Here is a 21,048-nt window from a genome sequence, read left to right on the forward strand (position 1 = left end):
AAAAATGCCTTGTCGGCTACGGTGTGCCCAGCAGGGGCTATTCCCTGTTATATCCATCTCCCAGCCCCCTAGGGTTGACAGCTTTGGGTTAAGAAATACCTGGAGGTTGGGGGGTGGAGCCTGAGGAGGGCGGGGTTTGGGGAGGGAGGGATTTCAGTGGAGTATAATACCATAGAGTTCACCTTCCAAAGTGGCATTTTCTCCAGGTGAACTAATCTCTGTCACCTGGAGATCAGTTGTAATAGCTGCAATTTCCAGCCATCATCTGGAGGTTGGCAGCCCTACCTCCCCCCCCCCAAAAAAATCCCCCTTTTCAAGCAACCTGAAAATGACTCAGCTCTTCACACCACCAAAGTGTCCTTCCTCATTTCTGCGTTTCCTCTTTCTATTCACCATTTTGCTTTCATCCTAAACTGCGGGCTTCTCTGTCACCGTTGGCAAACCCTTCCCCAGAAAGGTGGCAAAACAGCCTTCAAGAACAGGAAATGTCTCAAATGGATCTGCTCCTTTTTAAAAAAGTAGATTCAAGGATCCTTTCCTTCCCAGAGACCTCTTTATTCAAGGTTTCCCTCCAGCATGCTGTAAGTAATGGATTGCAAGATGGATTGAGAGCTGGCTGAAAAACATTTCCTCTTTTGGATTTCCTCTTACGAATTGAGAGCTGGCTGAAAAATAGGAAGCAGAGAGTAGGAATCAATGGTTAGTTCTCACAATGGAGCAATGTGAGCAGTGGAGTCCCTCAGGGATCTGTGTTGGGACCGGTGCTTTTCAACCTGTTCATCAATGACCTAGAGATGGGATTGAACAGCGAAGTAGCTAAATTTGCAGATGACACCAAATTATTTAGGGTGGTTAAAACAAAATTGGTCTGTGAAGAGCTCCAAAAGGATCTCTACAAACTGGAAGAATGGGCATTAAAATGGCAAATGAGATTCAGTGTGAGCAAGCGTAAAGTGATGCATATTGGGGCAAAAATCCCAACTTCACATATACACTGATGGGATCTGTGCTGGCAGCGACAGACCAAGAAAGGGATATTGGTGTGGTAGTGGATAGCTCAATGAAGACGTCAACCCAGTGTGCGGCTGCTGTGAAAAAGGCAAATTCCATGCTGGCCATAATTAGGCAAGGAATAGAGAATAAAACTGCGGCTATCATACTGCCCTTGTACAAATCTATGTGTGTACAGTTCTGGTCCCACACCTTACAACGTATATTGCAGAGCTTGAGAAGGTGCAGAAAAGAGCAACCAAAATGATCAGGGGGCTAGAGCAACTGCCCTATGGGGAGCGGTTAAAACACTTAGGGCTGTTTAGTCACAATTCTGGGAAACGCAAGTATGGGAAGAGGAAGCATTTACGTATGGGAAATGCAGACAGATTGGTTCCAATGGACAAATCTGGAACAGACAGGAAATTTTGTAAATAGCTCATCTGAGCTTTCCCTATGCGAAGCTCCTTGGTAAACCAAGAAAGAATCATGAATATGAAAAGCAAGCAGAAAGCCTAAGACCGGTTAGGACCCGTGGTACCAGCGTGGTTCGATTGCCCACTCCTCCACATGAGCAGCGGATGCTAATCTGGTGAACCGGGTTGGTTTCCCCACTCCTACACACGAAGCCAGCTGGGTGACCTTGGGCTAGTCACAGCTCTCTCCGAACTCTCTCAGCCTCACCTACCTCACAAGGTGTCTGTTGTGGGGAGAGGGAAGTGATTGTAAGCCGGTTTGATTCTCCTTAAAATGTAGAGAAAGTCGGCATATAAAAACCAACTCTTCTTCTTCTGTGCGCTGCAAGAGCAGGTGAAAAGTGCAGGAGAAGCAAAAGTCTTTGTACAGGACGCATCCAGCATCCTTTGGGGTGTGAAGGCCTGAGGAGTATAGACCTCCCCATTTGTCAATATGCAGCCAATGACATGACTCCAAGAGAATAAAGCTATACTGGGATTTCTTTCTTTACCTGAAATGCCCTGTGGGTGGGGTGACCATGAGTCAGTTGTGACTCAGTGGCACATTCTATTTATATGATTGACTGTTGAGCAACATCTGCTTACAATAGGTCTGTGGGGTACAGGCAGAAATTGGACTCCCCGTCATGCTCTGCGAGATTGCAGATGTGTGAAACCACTGCTTGTTGCCGTGTATACTGCGCTGATGCACCAATAGGAACTCAACAAACAGGCCCAAAGTGTTCACAGACAACCAAACTTGAGGACAAACTGGCGCTGTTTGTGACCAGCGAATGGACCGTGAGCCGAACTAGCAGGGGTGTGAGCGTCCCTAGAATTTGCCAAATCCTACCTGATGTGAAGTTCATGAGGTCTGCTACAAAACAAGAGAAATCAAGATTAGAACATACTGGGGAAAATCAGGGATTTCAAATCTCAAAGCATTAGGTTAAAATCAGTGACATGTAATATTGTGAAGAACTGTAAATGTATTAACGTTAATGAGGGTTTGCCTCAATTTCTTCTCACCTGTCAAGTTTCCCTCACCTTTTCCTTCACTGGTGTCCTGGGTGTTGGTTCCCACCCTGTTATCGTTTCTGGTTCTACAGCTGTGGAGTGAAACGCCACACCCAGCCTGTAAAACCCAAACAAAGGCTGTTATTCCATTCCAAGAATCTCCTTCTCGACCTTCTTATCAACACTGCTGGGAAGAACCTCTCTAGTATTATCAGCCTGCTCTTCACTTCAAAGGAATTCCTTGAACTTGCTTTAACCCCTCCCCTGCCCTGAGTTAGCCTGTCAATCTGTAATCTGTAGGGTACATAATAATAATGGATCCTGAATCAACAGAAGCATTGTGGCACCTTAAAGACAAAAAAAAATGTATATCATCTTAACCTTTTGTGGCCTAGAGCTACTCCCGAAGACGCCAATGCATGCATGTGTTTTGCAAGGATGGAATTTTGGAGACAAGAAAGGAATTTTGTGAGTATCTTGTGTTGGTTTTTCCAAGGAGGGTCAGGACCTAATGGAACAGGATCGTGTTCCCCCCCCCAAAAAAAAAAATATGCAATCCAGTGTATACTTACTGGTGAGTCGCTCTCAACAAAGTTGGTGGCATTTTTGACTTAACGTGCAGAGAATCAGGCTACAGTAGCTTCCCATCTCACTTTGTTTTGCAGAGCAGGGAGTTCTTCTCCTGTTCTTTGGAGATAACATCAGAACATAAGAACATAAAAAGCCCTGCTGCATTAGACCGAGGCCCATCAAGTCCAGCAGTCTGATCACACAGAGGCCAACCAGGTGCCTCTAGGAAGCCCACAAACAAGGCGACTGCAGCAGCATCCTGCCTGTGTTTCACAGCACCTAATAGAACAGGCATGATACTGTAGAGAATAGGTATACATCATGACTAGTAGCCCTTTTGACTAGTAGCCACGGATAGCCCTATCCTCCATGAACATGTCCACTCCCCTCTTAAAGCCTTCCATGTTGGCAGCCACCACCACAAGAGCTTGAGGTTTTTTTAAGGAATGGCAGAAGATAAGGTTTTATCTCTGCGGATCGGGCTGAAGCCAGGATGGGAGCCCTGGCTACACTGGCCCCCTCAGAGTACTGGTTTGCCTCACCTAAAGATTTTAAAAAATCTTTTAAAATGTGTGACATGGCCGCATCCGTTTAAAATAATGCGAAAGGGGGGATCTGGGTTTTTAAAATATCAGTGTTGGCTGGTTTCTTCACTCACAAGGGATACCTTTTCAAACTCTATCTGCTGACCCGGCCTACCCAAGATCTCTTTTTCAACGTGTGATCCTCCTTGCCAGAATAGTTTTTATAATGTTTATTTAACAACATGTTACACCCATATTTCTGTTACAGAATCCATATATCAAAACAAAACAAAGACATCTTTGTAATAATGTCCAAATTGATTAATTAAAGCTAAGTCTCAAACTGATAATGCCCAAATCTGCATTGATTCCTTTGGTTTGATACTATTCCAATATTTTATAAACAGGAGCCATGTTTGCGTGAATAGTTTCTCCTTACCAAAATCTTTAAGTGATCTTGAAGATCTTGAACCCAGTCCCTCTTAAGATTCTACAACTGTAGATATGGCAGGGTGCTTAAAGGGACATTTGAAGAAGGAGTTCTTTGTAAGTGCTTTTGAACCCGACAAATAAAACTGTTCTTATTCATTCTTGACGTTAACCATTCAGAGACTCTAATATACATGTAGACACTGGGACCTGGTAACAGAAATTTCTGCTCTTATGAGGAAATTGCTCGTTTCTTTGAAGCCCTACCTAGCAATGTGGCAGGCTCAGTGAGGAAGAGGAAGGATGGGGGAAATGTGATAGACAGCTTGATCGATAGATACACAGATAGATTATGTCAGATCATTCCTGAGCCAGCAAGGGTTTCTTTGGAGTTTTACTTTGTGGGTTTAAATTGTGATGTTTTAAAATTATGATTGGTATGCTGCCTTGAGGAAGGGAAGACAGCATGGTATAGCCCGATCTCGTCAGAGCTCGGAAGCTAAGCAGGGTTGATACTTGGAAGGGAGACCACCAAGGAAGACTCTGCAGAGGAAGGCAATGGCAAACCACCTCTGCTTCTCACCTGCCCTGAAAGCCCCTTGATGGGGTCACTGTAAGACAACTGTGACTTGACCGCACTTTACACACATGCACATATGCTGCCTTGAGCCATGAGCAAAAGTGAGATATAAATATTTAAATATCTGACTGCATGGAACAGGTGCATTCACAGAAGAAGGAATTCATTGCAGATGGGGAGCTGGGTCAGTCTACAGAAGCAAAATAAAAACAAGAGTCCAGCAACGTTTTGAAAACTGACCAAATTTATTGCAGCGTAAGCTTTCTAGAGACAGAGCTCTCTACATCAGTTGCACCGGAGGGTAAATCCATCAGGCTGACTTATACACACAACAGGAGTGGAGGGGGAGTGTCACAAAGAGAGTTCGAAAGATTCAAAAGAACATAAGAAAGGCCAGGCTGGATCAGATCAAGGTCCATCAAGTCCAGCAGTCCGTTCACACAGTGGCCAACCAGGTGCCTCTAGGAAGCCCACAAACACGACGACTGCAGCAGCACCATCCTGCCTGTGTTCCACAGCACCTAAGTAATCGGTTCACACTGCATGGATGTGAGAAGTGCATCTGAGCATGTGTGTAGTGTCTAGATAGAGTGGCACTTTCACACAGCCCAAATAATGCACTTTCAACCCACTTTCAGTGCACCTTAACCATCTTGTGCAAGTGGATTTTGCCAGTTCACACTGTGACCATTTATGCATGGGAGGTTTATGCAGGGCCAGATTTAGGTTTGATGAGGCCCTAAGCTACTGAAGGCAATGGGCCCTTTATCTGAGCAAACCAGTGATATTTTAGGGAGCAGGCTAGCAGCTGGGGCCCATTACTTACATCATAGGAGCCTACCCAACACAAAACACTGTTGCTGTATGTAGGTTTTATTTTATTTGTTTTTTATCTTATATTTTGGAAATGTACATCCAGTTTTTTTTCCCTTTAAATTTTTTTGGGGGGCCCAAGAGAGTGGGGCCATAAGCTATAGTTTGTTTAGCTTATACGTAAATCCGGCACTGACCAAGTAGCGTGCTTTCAATCCACTTTTGCAGCTGGATTTTACTGGGGGGGATGGCAACACCCACTTGCAAATGATGGCTAAAGTGCATTATTCGGCACTCGTGTGAAAGCGCCGACAGACAGACCGTCAAAACAAAGACCGGAAGCCGTTGGAGGGGAGCCAGCGAGGGCCACAGCCGTGCCTAAAAGGCACCCACCCACCCTGCGGGCTGGCCACGACCCCCACCCCCTTTGCCAAATCGCTGGGGGGAGAGTCCTTCCTGTGACAGTACCCCAGAGATCTCCCGGTAATAGTTGGCTTCCAGACTGCCAGGGAAGGAATTTCTGCCTAGCTACAAGCCTGCTCTGTGCACTGGGTAACTGGGCTAAGAGTCATAGGTCAAAAACGCATGGTCGCTTTATTCCCTGTTTCAGCCAGGATTCAGCCATGATTGAACGCACGTTCGGTGTTCGATCCTGGCTGAATCAGGGAATGAAGGAGGCTAAATGACCATGCGTTTTCGCCCATGGAGTGTCAGAGTGAACGATAAACAATGATAGGAGAAACTGGATGAAATGGCAACTGTCCTGAGTCGCCTTTCTGTCTGTAATACACTCAGAGATGCCTAACTTGTCGATGTATCATCATAACTTGAATTGGGATCAATCTCTCTTCCCCAGTATAACTGGGATTCGGAGATTTCTGCCCATGAGGGCCTCTGAGTCAGGAGCTGCAAATAAACTGTTTTTCTTGATAATGGTCTTGGGTCTCCCCCCCCCCCTCCCGAACCTGCAACTTTACTGAGTCGCCTTTCTGTCTGTAATACAACCAGGGACGCATAACTTGTCGATGTATCATCATAACTTGAATTGGGATAAATCTCTCTTCCCCAATCAGATATGCATAACTTGTCGATGTATCGTCATAACTTGAATCGGGATCAATCTCTCTTCCCCAATCAGAGATGCATAACTTGTCGACGTAGCGTCATATCTTGAACTGGGCTCAATCTCTCTTCCCCAGTATAACCGGGACTCAGAGATGTCTGCCCCTGAGGGCCTCTGAGTCAGCAGCTGCAAATCATCTGTTTTTCTTGCTGGCGATCTGGGGTCTCCCTCTCCCCCGCGACCCCCTGTTTGCCTGCACCATTCCCTCCCCAGCGCCAGGAGGGCTTTTCCTGCCCCCTTCTCCCCCCGGCCGCCCAGCCTCCCCCCCCCACCTCTCCCCCACCCCCGGGCTGCCTGCCTGCCTCCCTCCCTCCCTCTGCCGCGGCCGGCGGGGGGAATGGGTGGAGCCGAGGGGGCGGCGGCGGCGGCGGGCTTCCCGAAAGGAAGTGACCCAAGGCGGCTGGAATGCCAGCCCGGCGGCGCGGCGCGTCTCCGCCTCGCTCGGCTGGGGGAAGCCGGCCGGGAGGGGGCCGCCGCCGCCGAGGCCATGCCGCACTTCACGGTGGTGCCGGTGGAGGACCGGCCGCCCACCGACGACGACGACCGCTTGGAAGGGCTCAGCTGGGGGGACTGCAGCCGGGCCCCCGGCGGCGTCGGGGGGGCGTCCCGGGCGGGCCCCCCGCTGCGCCAGCGCGACGCCTACGACACGGTCAGCTCCGACGGTGAGCCGGGCCGGGCAGGTCCGCCTTGGGTCTCGCCTTGCCGACGGGGTCGGGAGGGGAGCCCGGCTGTTGCTGCGCCCTTTGCGCGCGGGAGCTTTGGCCCCTCTCCGGACGCCCCTTGGCCCCGTCCGGATTCCCAAAACGCTGCACGGGGGCTGATGGTTGAGTTTGCAGCGTTTGGACGGGGGGAGAGCGGCGGACCCCAGGCCAAAGCTCCCCCGTGCGTAAATGGCCGACGAAGGCTCGGGCGCGGCGGCGATGGGGAGTTTTCTGTTGTGCTGCGGGTCGGGGAAGCTGGGGCGGAGAAGGGCTCCGAGGGGGCCGGCTGAAAAGTTGGCCCCGTTGACGCGGGGGAGGTTTTTTTGGGGCCGTGGGTTTCCTGTTTTCCAGAGGCGCGTCTTGCCCGTCGGAAGTCTCCGAGCTCTGCCCCTGCTTGGGTTTTGTTCGGGTGGGGGAAGCGGGCATCTGGAAAGCAGCGAGTCCAAGGGGTTGCAGGCAAACAGGGGTCCGCGGGGGAGAGGGAGACCCCAGATCGTCGTCAAGAAAGCAGTTGATTTGCAGCTGCTGACTCAGAGGCCCTCAGGGGCAGACATCTCTTTGCCATTTATTCGTGGGAGGTTTTGCATTGGATTGGTCACTCTAGAGATGCACATTGCCCCCATCTGAATTCTCAAAACTCTGCATGGCGGCTTATTGTTGAGTTTGGAGAATAGGGATGGGGGGAAAGTGCATCGAAAGAGTGGCAAATCCAATGCAAAAACTTCCATGAATAAATGGAGTCCCGATTGTACTGGGGAAGGGATATTTATCCCGATTCAAGTCATGACGATACATCAGCAAGTTATGCATCTCTGATTGGGGAAGAGATATTTATCCCGATTCAAGTCATGACGATACATCGACAAGTTATGCATCTCTGATTGTATTACAGACAGAAAGGCGACTCAGGACAGTTGCAGTTTCATCCAGTTTCTCCTATCATTATCTATCGTTCACTCTGACACTCCATGAGTCTTAGCCCAGTTACCCAGTGCGCAGAGCAGGCTTGTAGCTAGGCAGAAATTCCTTCCCTGGCAGTCTGGAAGCCAATTATTACCAGGAGACCTCTGGGGTACTGTCACAAAGGCGAAACCTCCCCTGCATAGATGGCCCAGTTGGTCTTCCCAGCGGCACGCGAGAGCGGTGCTTCTGCTCCGCCAGTGGGGTCGGGACTGGGGTCAACAGAGAGAGTTTCCAAGCGTGTGCAGAGCGTCCGAGGCAGCCCTTACCCAGAGGCAAGATGCAGAGTGGAAGGGTGGGTGTGTCTTTGTGGCAACCCTGCTTCCAGCACCCAATCTAGGGTTGGTTCACCTGAGCGAATGAGAAGCGTCCCTGAGCATGTCTAGAGTTCCCGTGGCCCCCAGTGCAACATGGAGGGGGTGCTAACGTCAGCTGATGTTTGAACCAGCCCTAGTTTGACTGCTTAGAGCAGAGTTTCCCAAACGTTTTGAGTCATGGAGCGCTTTTCAGGAGAGAGATTCGTCGCAGAGCCCTAACTTTCACCTAGCAACTATATACTAAACCGAATGACAGTAGTGTTTTTCTTTTCCCATCTCTTCATGGAGCACTAGGAGATGTTTCGCAGAGCACCAAGTGCTCCTTGGGGCACAGTTTGGGAACCTCTGGCTTAGAGTGAGAGAGAGTGAATGTTTCTGAGCACGTGCAGAGTTTCAGAGGCAGCCCTTGCTAGGAGGCAAGCTGAGAGGTGGTGGTGATGCTAGGCCTCAGGCGGTTAGCGGTGGGTGTCCTTCAGGCTGTAATTTTGGGCATGTTTACCTGGGAGTAAGCCCCGAGGAACTCAGGCTCCCTTCTTGTGCTGGATTAATCGAGACACTTCCACGCCTGAGGATCTAAATGCCCCTTCCTGTGAAATAAACAAAGCATGGTCTGCCCAGGGGCTGTCCTGTCGTGCTCTCAATGCCTGTGCAGAGAAACCTTCTAGTGGATTGGGCCCCAGGGTCAGATCCATCTCCTGTTCTTAATTGGGTTCAGATTCCGCTGGCCAAGAGAGGCACCAGCCTTGCTCTGCTGCAGTGATGGGACCAGGGCTCCTTTCTGAGCAAGCTCCTTGAGCTATTCGTATGGCAGCCAAGTGGATCGGACCCACTCTCGACTCCTGCGCAAGCGCATAAAACGAATAATGCTTTAGTACCCACGAGGCTCGTGCAAGAGATCTTCTGGGGAAATTCTGACTGGCGGAATAGGCTGAAGTGGCCAGTCTCTGGCACCAGAAGGTCATGGAGTTAGTTTCCCTTGTGTACATAACTTGGTCTTGAGTTTTAGGGATGAAGAAGAAGACTTGGTTTTTATATGCAGACTACCACTTAAGGAAGAATCAAACCAGCTTACAATCTCCTTCCCTTCTTCTCCCCACAACAGACACCCTGTGAGGTAGGGGGGCTGAGAGAGCTCTAAGACAGCTGTGACTAGCCCAAGGTCACCCAGCTGGCTTCATGTGAAGAAGTGGGAAAACAAATCCAATTCACCAGATTAGCCTCTGCCACTCATGTGGAGGAGTAGGGAATCAAACCCAGTTCTCCAGATCAGAGTCCACTGCTCCAAATCACCGCTCTTAACCACTACACCACGCTGGAAGCGTCATGGACCAGTGATGCAATCCCTGACCCCAGATGCTCACAAGAGAATGTGAAACGTCCCTTTCTGCTGTAGACAAAGGGTCTAAAGCTTTCTTTTCCCAGCAGCTGGATGCCTCTGGGATGGTTGACTGAGGAGTGAGAAGATATGCTGACCTCCTTATCTCCCAGAAGCTCATATCCAGAGGTAGACTGCCCTTACACATGAAGGTTCCATTGATCTACTATGGTTAATAGCTGCTTTTAGACTTTTCCTGCTTGAACTACAAAGGCTGTAAAGGGCACAGAAGCAAAGTTTGAATGAGGACTCTTAGACCAGCTGGGTACCAAGGGGAATTTCAGAAGGTGTCTCTCTTGCGAGAGAAAAGGTAACGCCTGCCTTGACCCTAACCTCCTTTTCTGGTGAACTTACTAAAGAAATCTGGATGAAGTGTAGTGCTCAGAATGGCCCGGCGGGGACCTCAAGGGTTAACAAAGGGTGAAGAAAAGATAGATTGTAAGCATGTGGGTTGGTTGGTGGTATGGGGGTATCTTCTGTGGTGGTAGGAGTTAGGCTAGCTGACCTTTGAATGCATTCAACCTCCATTCTATAGGGATCAAGGGAATCTCTATAAGGCAAATACCTGAAGGCCAAACGCAAGGCACAATCGGGTTCCTGCATTATCTGTTGCAGTGCAAATACCACCTTGCATGGGGCAAGTTGGGTCAGGACAGTACACACAATGAAACTGCCTTATACCGAATCAGACCCTTGGTCCCTCAAGGTCTGTATTGTCTACTCAGACTGGCAGCAGCTCTCCAGGGTCTCAGACAGAGGTCTTTCACAAAACATACTACCCGGTCCTTTTAACTGGAGATGCCAGGGATTGAATCTAGGACCTTTCTGCATGCCAAGCGGATGCTCTACCACTGAGCCACAGCCCTCTCCAGTAGCACAAGGAGGGCAGGGCACTGTTCCTGTTGGCAGCGGAGGAGAGGCATTTGCAATGAGTTAAAATTATAGGCGGAAAAGTACTGGCTGGATTTTAGGAATTTGTTTTTTTACAGTAAGAGTAGTTCGGCAGTGGAATCAGCGGCTTAGGGAGGGGGTTAGCTCCCCCTCACTGGCAGCCCTCAAGAAGTTGCTGGACGTTTATTCTTTGATCTAATCACTTATTTACACTTTGTGTTAATTTTATATTAGGTATTGATTTAATAATGTTGGATAGGATAAGGTTAAAACAATATCGGGATTAGCTCCGTTAGCAAAAGTTTATACAATTTATTTCTAGATGGAAGAGGGAGAGGGGGAAGTCATTTTACTGTTAAATTAGTGATATTAGTTTTTTTTAATTTTTATTATTACTATTTAGTATTGGATGCTGTTTCTATGTTGATATATTAAATGAAGAAAATAAAAAAAATATTAAAAAAGAAGTTGCTGGACGAACACTTGTCAGGGATGTTTAGACTGATCTTGCATTGAGCAGGGGGTTGGACTAGATGGCCTTTATGGACCTTTCCAACTCTGATTCTATCAATCCCCACTCCGCCGTGAAAGCTTGCTGGGTGACCTTGGGCCTGTCGCACACTCTCAAGCTAACCTACCTTACAGGGTTGTGAGTATAAAATTGAGAGAGGGAGAGTGTTCTAAGCCACTTTAGGTCCCAATTAAGGGGGAAAGTGGGGGCATAAATGAAATGAAATTAATACACACTTGGAAGCACCTGCTAAGCATTTAAATGCAGAGGTAATGTCCTTGGTGGCTGCAAAAGTCTTGTCTATGTTATTAAATGGTATTACTTTTTAAACTGTAACTTGTATTCTCATATAGTTAAAATAGGAAATTTGAAATGAAATGTTACGTATGATTTTAGTTATTTCGTTGTTAATTTGTACACTATTTTTCTTTTTGCCTGTGACCTGTTGGTCTTTGAGCAGTTAATAAAATGCAAATGGTACTTCTAAGCAGGTACTGAATGCGCTTTTCTGACCATTGAGTAGCTAGACATATTGGAGATCAGGGTGTTTGAATTCCAAGTCCGGGGATGTTATTTCCAGGCTGGCATCTGTTACTGTAGAAACAGACCTGGCATGTTTCTTCCTGGCCTAGTGACATACTTTGTAAATAACACTTCTTTGTCCTGTACCAAGTGTCTGTCTATAACGTTCCTGAAAGCATTACCCTGCAAGATGAGGGAATTCTGGCAAGCCTAAACATCTGGGGAATTTAGAGATCTTCCTTTCTTGGATGCTTTAGAAACTGGGCTGTTCCCCAAATGCCTTTGAAGAGTCATAAATACGAAAAGCATTTCTCTGTGTGTGTGTGTGTCTCGGATGTAGATATTTCCAGGTTTCCCTCCTCCTCTTTCTCTTCTTCTTCTTTGTCTCATAGAAGCAGTCAGATGGCTGGAAGTCCTTCCACACTTCCTGCCCGTTCATTTCAATTTTTCATGAATGGGGAGACTGTGGACGTCCGGGAAAGGCGGCAGCCGTACGGGCAGGCAGAGGGTGGGGTAGCCTGGGGCTGCTGGCTCAGCCGTTCATCCCTGTGACTGTAGGCAAGAAAAATCTGCCTTAATTGCAGAGAAATGGACACCTGGCTGGCTGGGAGGCATTTTGAGCCCCAGGGCACCTCTAAATCATAGTGGCCGGCGAATACCTTTTCCTTTTAAAATGGTGATTTTGGCCTCTGTTCAAGGGGAATACAGATCCTTTCCTTTATCCCTTAGAAGCTCCTTGATCTTGAGCAGCATAGTTTTGAATCTAATGTTTGAGGGATATACTGAGATAAATTTTGCCACTACCAGTGTAGTCTTGGGATCCCAATCACTTAATAAAAAAGGCGTTATATCAGACACAGAGGCATTGAATTTATGTATTAAAAGAGGAGAGAGATACTGTGCTCTAAGGTCCTCATAGAAACGGCAATAGAAGGGGAAATACAGTTCCAGCAATTCTTGACTGAGATAGGTGTATTGTCAGACCAGGATCTGGGAAACCCAGGCTTGAATCCCCACTCTGCCATGGAAACTTGTTGGATGACCTTGGGCCAGTCACACACTCTCAGCCTCGACCCTGGCAAATATTTGGCTGGGAGACCTCCAAGGAATACCAGGGGTGAGACGCGGAGGCAGGCAATGGCAAACCACCTCTGAATGTCTCTTGCCTTGAAAACCCTACGGGGTCACCATAAGTCACCTGTGACTTGATGGCTGTAGGAAAAAATAGGTGATAGCCCTGACCTGGATAGACAAATCTCAGAAGCTAAACAGGGTCAGCCCTGGTTAGCATTTGGATGGTGTTAGCGTCACCCTTCGGTTGCACTAAGGTTCGGGCCTTGGTGCTTGTCCCAAGTCAAAAGCCAGTCACACAGATTGGTTAAATGAAATGATTTATTGTGCACAATAAAGGCCAATGCCAGCGAGACAGAGGATGCTAAGGCAATAAGCACAAACCAGAGAGTACCTTATATATGCTTTACGGTATTTGCTGACATTTATTATAACATGCAATTCAGGTTTATGACATACAACAGTTGCCTAATATAATAATAAAAACATTAATACAATAATAAAAGGAGATAATTAATTGCATCTGAGGGAGTCTTGGAAATACAGAGACACATTTGAATGCATGGATTCTCTTTGAAATGGACAGTACATGATTGACATCACAGTTTTGATGATAAACATTTTGCATATCCTCTGGATGCATTATAAACTATCATTGTGATGTTCCCAAACAATGAAATCTAGATTTCCTCAAGTGTTCCTCCGGCTCTTATCTTTATGTAATTTAGGATGTTTTCTTGTATAGGCGCCTCTTGACGATTTCCTAGACAACCTTCACATTCCTTCTACAGTGTATGTAAAACTAGGGCAAAGTTCAGATACATTCCTAGTTAGTAAAACCTTATGTGCTTAATACAATTAATATTCTTCTAAATTCTATAGCCTCCACAGTGGGAGACCACCAAGGAAGTTCAGGGTCACAACGTAGAGGCAGGCAATGGCAAACCATGTCTGAACGTCTCTTTCCTTGAAAAGCCGAAAGGGTTGCCCTAAATCGGTTGACAAAAAAATGTAATTGATAAGGAAGACCCCCCTTCCTGATAACCTGAAGAGCTCTACCACTGAATTATAGCCCTTCCCTTTTCTAACACCTCAGGGTAGCAGTGATAGGGATTCTCTAATTTCATCCTCATAAATACTATTTGAGATTGCATCCTTCTGAATAATAATGTGGTACAACTTGTATGAACCACGAGGAAAGGCAGGGTATAAATAACAAATACAAACAAATAAATTGGGGATTCATGAACATCCTGGAGATGACTGGTTCATTTAGCCCAGTAAATCCTGAGGTTTGCTCTGACGTCTTTCCCAGTCAATGTTCCTAGGATCTTCTTTGGCTGAAGATGCCAAGGGTTATCTAAGAAACACTCAGCTGGATCAAACTAATAATCCATCTAATCCAGCATCGTGTTTGGTTAGCGGCAAACCAGATATATCCAGAGGACTAACTGACAGGGACACAGAAGCCAAAGCCGCCTCTCGGGATCACTCAGAGATATACTGCTTCTGAATACGGAGGTTCAATTTAGCCACTGATAACTATCCTCTATGGATTTGTCTAATCCCCCTTTAAAGCCATTTAAGGTAGGGCTCCTCACTGAGTCTTACATTGTGTCATTATGCATTGCCTGAAGAATACTTTCTTGGTCTGTTCTTAATCTAATGTCCCCTGGGTTTTAGCATTTAGGGAGAGGGAGAAATGAATTTAAACTTTCTGCTTGCAAAGCATAAGCTCTACCACTAGGGTGTGGCCTCATTAAAAAGTCAAACTCTCTAAAGGTGATTGCATTTGCACAAAAATGTGTCCCACGTGCTGAACGAACTACATCAGATGGGATACCAGGTGTAATATCCATTGTTCTGTGAAATCATCCACATACCGATTGTGGGGTAGTTTCATCCTTGGCAAAAAAAAAAAATTAAGTCAGTATATTATTGGTCTGGCTTGAAACAAGTGTGAATGCAGTTCTGGGAGTGATTTCCCCTACCAGAGAACAAGTCGTGAACAAGCAATTCAGGTGTTCATTTGGAATTTGCAGTGTTCTGGGTTGTTGTTGTTTTTTGTTCTTGCTGAGATTTGTGTACAAAGTATGCAGCTCATAGATCTAAGAAATTTGGAATCTAGTCCTAAACAGTGTGGTTTGGATCCTGTCAGCTTTTCTACTGGCAAAAGGAGCGGCCCCATATCATGTCTCAAAAGGCTATGCTATGGATCCTGGGACTAGGGCTGCCAGCTCCGGGTTGGGAAATACCTGGAGATTTTAGGGGTTGAGGCTGAGCAGGGCAGGGTTTGGGGAGGGTCGGGATTTCAATGCCATAGAATCCAATGGCCAAAGCAGCCCTTTTCTCCAGGGGAACAGATCTTTATCACCTGGAGATCAACTGTAGTAGCAGGAGATCTCCAACCACCGCCTGGAGGTTGGCAACCCTGCCTGGGACCCATGTGCACAAATGCTACTTAGGTAATTCTTCCAGTAAGGAGAAGAATTGGGCAGAAAAGAGTGGGAAAATTGGTAGGATCCGACCCAATTTTTTGTAGACATTCACATTTACACAAGTCTGTTTTCTTTAAAGTATGTAAACATGGTGTGTGTGTGTTTTTAAGAAGTTAAACTCCTTTATCTCATGCTGCGGTTTGCTTTTCCTTCTCTGCTGCTTACTCTGTTTCCTTTGGCTTGTCTTTAAACACACATCAAGAGATATCACATCAGGGCATTAAAAAAACTCCATGAACCATGCTTTTCCAGGCAGAGCATAAGGCATGGAGGTTTTGTGCATATTCATATTTCTTAGGTGAAATCCAAAGAAGAAGAACAATATATACCACCTTGAGCTGCTTGGAATAAGGGTGGGATTAAAATGTACAAGATTAGAACTAGCACTGCATTGCCAGCTGTCCTCTGGTGCATCCCATAATATCCTAGTTACCACCTGCGTTGTCCAGTGTGTGTGCGTGATGCACAGGACATTTGGGGGGCCATTGGCTCCATCAGAGCGCCTAAAGCAGTGGTTCCCAACCTTTTTTTGACCAGGGACCACTAGGACTTTTTTGTTCGGTACAGGGACCCCAAGGTTCAAAATAAAAATTCCGAGAATTTGAAAATAAACTTTAATCATAACTGTTAGTTAAACATTAAACTTAGAATAATATTTGAATATATATTTTTATAATAGAGAACTTTTAATTGAAAATATTAATTTATTATGGGTTTATAACTTTGTTTCGCGGACCTTAATTTAGTTCTCGCAGACCCCTGGGGGTCCACGGACCCCCGGTTGGGAACCAGTGGCCTAAAGAGATGCTTGTTGAATCTGAGCCAATCAGATTTGTGGGTACACGCTACCAAGGCCCCGATGGTTCTATGGCAGTTACGGAGCGGGAGTAGCCAGCTGTTGGCTGGTGAGGATGCAGGAGATCGGCTCAGATGTGAAACATCTGTGCATTTGGGGCATGTGCTTAGCAGTTAATTGAGACTCCGTTTCCAGTTCTGTTGCTGTATAGGCGGGCCACAAAGCCCGATGAGGCTGTATCTAAGCTTGCTAGATCTTCAAAAGCCAGCAGATCTGGGTATGTTTTCTCTGAACCTTTTGTTTGCAGGAGCCATTGATTTTTGCCTTGCTTGTATTTGTGTCCTGTATGTGCTTTGCCAAGTGGAGGAGGTAGGCTGGATTGGGGGTGGGCAATAAGGGAGGCGTGCCCGGGTCAGAGGTCGCCTCGCTCTCCCCGCACATTTGTGTGCGTTTGGCCCGCGTTTTCCGGATTCTCGCGAAAACAGCGTCAGGAAAATCAAGCACAAATGCACGGGGAGAGGGAGGCGACCTCTGACAGCCGGAAAAGGCATGCATAATCAATACGAAGCACTGGAGCAGTCGGCGGGGTGACCGTGAAGGAAACAGCCCTGTATAAATTGCCAAAGACAGAAAATATACAACATTGCTATTACTCTCATACCAACAGAAAATTACAGACTTCTGCAAGTAGTTGTGGTTTCTAGCAATGGGGAACTTTTTAATTCTTGAAGAATATGAAAAAGGGGGATTGGGCTTTTATCAGAAATAATTTTTTTATCTTAACAGCCTTGTTCACTTTTAAGGTGGCCTGGAAGCTTAACTTTCCCCCGCAAATCTCTTCTGACTTATCAGGTGTTGGCAGATTTCCCACTTGCATGTCATTTTTAATGCTGGAGAAATGTGCTCTTGATTAAAACGCCCCTCTGAGGCAGCTGTTTTCGCCTTGAGGGATGCCGTGTGATGCCAACTTTGGATGAGAAGGAGCAGGCGCACAAGCTAAATTTATATCAAGGCCTTTTATAAATCTCTGGAATGCTGGTTCGGTCAAGGAAGACTTGGAGGCTCGGCGTTTCCAATGAGTCAACTGTTAACTACAAACAGCTCTCCTCAGTTTTCTCTGTCAGAAATGTAGCTGGACTTTTCCAGATGGGAAATCACCTGTAGCTGGGTGTATGCAGACATTCAAAAACAGGTTTTAGATGGCTTGGCCTAAACATAGCATTTGATTGTTTAGCTGGGGAAACCCCCCGCCTCGCAAGTCTGTCTTCTGAAAGGTGCGAGAGCCAGTGTGGTGAAAGGCTTCGAGTGTAGGACTAAGATGTGGGAGACCAAGATTTGAATCCCTGCTCTGCCCCGGAAGCTGTCTGGAGTAAACTTGGGCCGCTCACTCTCTTTCAGCCTAATCTATCTCAGAGTTGTTGTTGGGAGGATGAACACATGAAGCTGCCTTATACTGAGTCAGACCCTCGGTCCATCAAAGTCAGTGTTGCCTACTCAGACCGGCAGCGGCTCTCCAGGGTCTCAGGCAGAGGTCTTTCGCGTCACCTACTTGCCTAGTCCCTTTAACTGGAGATGCTGGGGATTGAACCTGGGACCTTCTGCATACCAAGGAGATGCTGTACCACTGAGCCACAGCCCCTCCCCTGAGCCACAGCCCCTTCCCTAAAATAAAATGGAGATAAAATGGAGATGGGGAAAATTATATGGTAAGATGCTTTGGGTCCTTGTTGGGAAGAAAAGTGAAGTGTAAATATTTATTTATTACTATATTAACAATATTTATGCTGTGCCTTTCCTCGGGATTTTGATTTTATTTAATCAAAAGGAGGATGCTGAAGGATAGGGAACCTAAAATAATGTTTTTTTTAGCACTACAGATGTTCACAGTGCGCATTGAGCATTAGGGATTGTGTTATAAGTGGGATGTTAAGGTTGTCTGCTGACATTTGGGGAGGGGTTTTGACTCAGTGGTAGAGCATCTCTTTGGCATGCAGAAGGCCCCAGGTTCAAGTTCTGGCCTCACCTCTTCTTAAGATTTATGGAGGAGATGATGGGAAAGACCTCTATCTTGAGACTCTGCAGAGCCGCTGCCAGTCTGAGTAGACAGTATTGACCTTGATGGACCAACTGTCTGATTTGGTATAAGGCAGCTTCATGTGTTCACCATTTTTTGAGACTACATCTGTCCAGAGGCCTATATGAGTACACAATGTACATCAGATGTAGATGCATGGTCTGCACCCTACAAAAATGGGTTGGATCCATCCAGCTTTTTTCACTCAGTCTCACCCAATTCTCCTCCTTACTACAGCCCCCCACCCCACATGGCTTTTATCCATGCCGGTCCCTTGGTACACAGCATACTCTGTTGGGGTGATCGAAAGGAACACTTCCTCCCTTGGTCACCAGCCAAGAAGCTGGCTGGATCCAACCCCATGAAGCTACAAACTGCACACGCAAGCCTCTCAATAGATGGGACCTCAAACGTGTGAAGATGGAGCCTCCATAGTGTAGTGTTTATGAGCGGTGGACTCTATTCTGGAGAACCGGGTTTGATTCCCCACTCCTCCACATGAGCGGTGGATGCTAATCTGGAGAACTGGGTTGGTTTCCCCGCTCCTCCACATGAAGCCAGCTGGGTGACCTTGGGCTAGTCACTGCTCTCTCTGAACTCCCTCAGCCTCACCTACCTCACAAGGTGTCTGTTGGGAGGGGGAGGGAAGGTGATTGTAAGCCGGTTAAAGTCTCCTTAAAGATAGAGAAAATAGGGTATTAAAAGCAAACTCTTCTTCTGATTCTGAAACTCACCGTGCGATGTTTCAGAAGTAGGTCGCTCAAACAGCTGCTCGGGAGCTCTTAATTAGCAAAGGTTCTGAAAAGAGGTCGTAACAAACTGTAAAATGTAAGTCACTGGGTGAAAAAAAATATTCAGCATGGGTGTCAACGCTTATTGATCCCTAGAAATGCTTCTGTTCGTGCTTTTGAAAGCTTTCACTTCTAAAAACACTAGCTTCTTTGGCACGGTCAGGAGAAAAGCTGGGAAAACTGGAGTCAGGGCCAAATCTAGTAGATTGGGGGTGTGGAAGGAACGCCTTTGTTGGGGGCAGGGTCTGGGTGGTAGACGCAAGCCAGGACACGTCAGTGGCATAGCCTGCACTGAACCTGGCGGGTTATTTTGGGGAACCTGACAGAATTGGACTTTTCAGCTTGTTTACTTGAGGACCTTTGTTTGAACGCGTTGGGGCTAGTAAATATGCCTAGCTGGTTTGCAGCCCTGTGGGTACTCGAAGCACCAGCTTAGCTGTTACGGAATTATGAAGGCAATGGCTGACTGTAGCAAAGATAATAAAAAAATGGATGCTTCATCTGGAAATAGTCTTGCTTTTGTCCCATGTGCCAAGAGAAAGGTAAAGTTCCCCTGCGCAAGCACCGGGTCATTCCTGACCCATGGGGTGACGCCACATCCCAACGTTTACTAGGCAGACTTTGTTTCCGGGGTGGTTTGCCAGGGCCTTCCCCAGTGCCAAGATAAAAAGGGGGAAAGGCAGCACAGAAGAGCTGGATTTAACTCCTGGGTGCCAAAGTTCAGGCCATTTGAGGAAGCCCTGTCAGCTGATGTAGCTCTTCCCTCAACTCCAGAAGTGCAGGGGCTTGCTACAGCTAGGGAAACGTTCTGAGGCCAAGCCTTCTTCTGTTGAACACAAGCTCTGAGGGTGCTTTGTGTGTCTTGAGAGAGGGCGAGTCTGTAGAAACAAAACTGGAACAGTTTCCTTAACTCATCTTAAGCCTAACAGCCATATACAGTCTATATATAAGTATTAGCTACCATTAAGAGCCCTGTGGCACAGAGTGGTAAGCTGCAGTACTGCAGTCCAAGCTCTGCTCACGACGTGAGTTCAACCCCTACGGAAGTTGGTTTCAGGTAGTCGGCTCAAGGTCGACTCCGCCTTCCATCTTTCCGAGGTCGGTCAAATGAGGACCCAGCTTGCTGGGGGTAAAGGGAAGATGACTGGGGAAGGCGCTGGCAAACCTCCCCGTAAACAAAGTCTGCCTTGTAAACATCAGGATGTGACGTCACCCCATGGGTCAGGAATGACCCGGTGCTTGCACAAGGGACCTTTACCTTTAGCTACCATTACTCTTCCTGACATGCCCCCCGAAAGCTCAGTTTGGACTGTTCTTCTTGGAAGAAGAACAGGTCTTTGACAGCCATGGGCTTATTAGAGGGTGCCTGACAACTACTATTCCTGCCCCTTATAAAAGCTTAAAAATGTAGTCTATATGCTTGTAAGGCGATTTGATTCTTCCTTAAGTGGAAGAGAAAGTCAGCATATAAAAACCAACTCTCCTCCTCCTCCTCCTCCTCCTCCTCCTTTCAAGGAGATGACACTGACCGTTCTCTTCAGCATCTATATAATATAAAAAAAATCAAATGCCTCCAAGTTGAAATTGACTGATGTAAGCCCTCATGGGGTTTTCAAGGCTGTAGAGATGAGCGGAGGTGCCATTGCCTGCTTCTGCATAGCAACCCTTGCCTTCCTTGGTTGTCTCCCATCCAAGGACTTACCAGCGCCAACCCTGCTTAGCTTCTGAGATCTCACAAGGTCGGGCTTACCTAGGCTGCTCAGATTGTTAAGCATTTATATAACACATTAAAAAAAACATATTCTAGTCCAGATGAAGACCTGGAAGGAAACAGAGAAGTTCAAGAATTTGTTTTCCTCCTATGCAGTGTTTTCCTGTTGGAAATATTGGGAAATATAACCCTTGGCTTTTCTGGGACTTCACCTCTCTGCAGGTAGACTTCCTCAAAGACATGATCTGCCTCCCCTTCCGCTTCTTTGAAGAGCCCTCTTAAAAGGAGAACGTAGCTAGGATCCAGCTGAAAAACACAGCTGTAAGTGA

General features: G+C 46.9%; 1 protein-coding gene across 1 annotated transcript in view; it reads left to right on the top strand.

Annotated features, from left to right (window-relative positions):
- The first annotated feature begins 6,988 nt into the window (after positions 1 to 6,988).
- The window catches only part of SLC12A4 (solute carrier family 12 member 4), a 73,240-nt gene continuing 59,180 nt past the window's right edge, over positions 6,989 to 21,048 (top strand). Inside the window, exon 1 of the mRNA XM_056862459.1 lies at positions 6,989 to 7,163. Within this exon, the coding sequence (XP_056718437.1) occupies positions 6,989 to 7,163 (175 nt within the window). The remainder of the gene's footprint in view (positions 7,164 to 21,048) is intronic.

This window comes from Euleptes europaea, chromosome 17 (genome assembly GCF_029931775.1).
Source record: "Euleptes europaea isolate rEulEur1 chromosome 17, rEulEur1.hap1, whole genome shotgun sequence".
In the NCBI taxonomy this organism is placed as follows: domain Eukaryota; kingdom Metazoa; phylum Chordata; class Lepidosauria; order Squamata; family Sphaerodactylidae; genus Euleptes; species Euleptes europaea.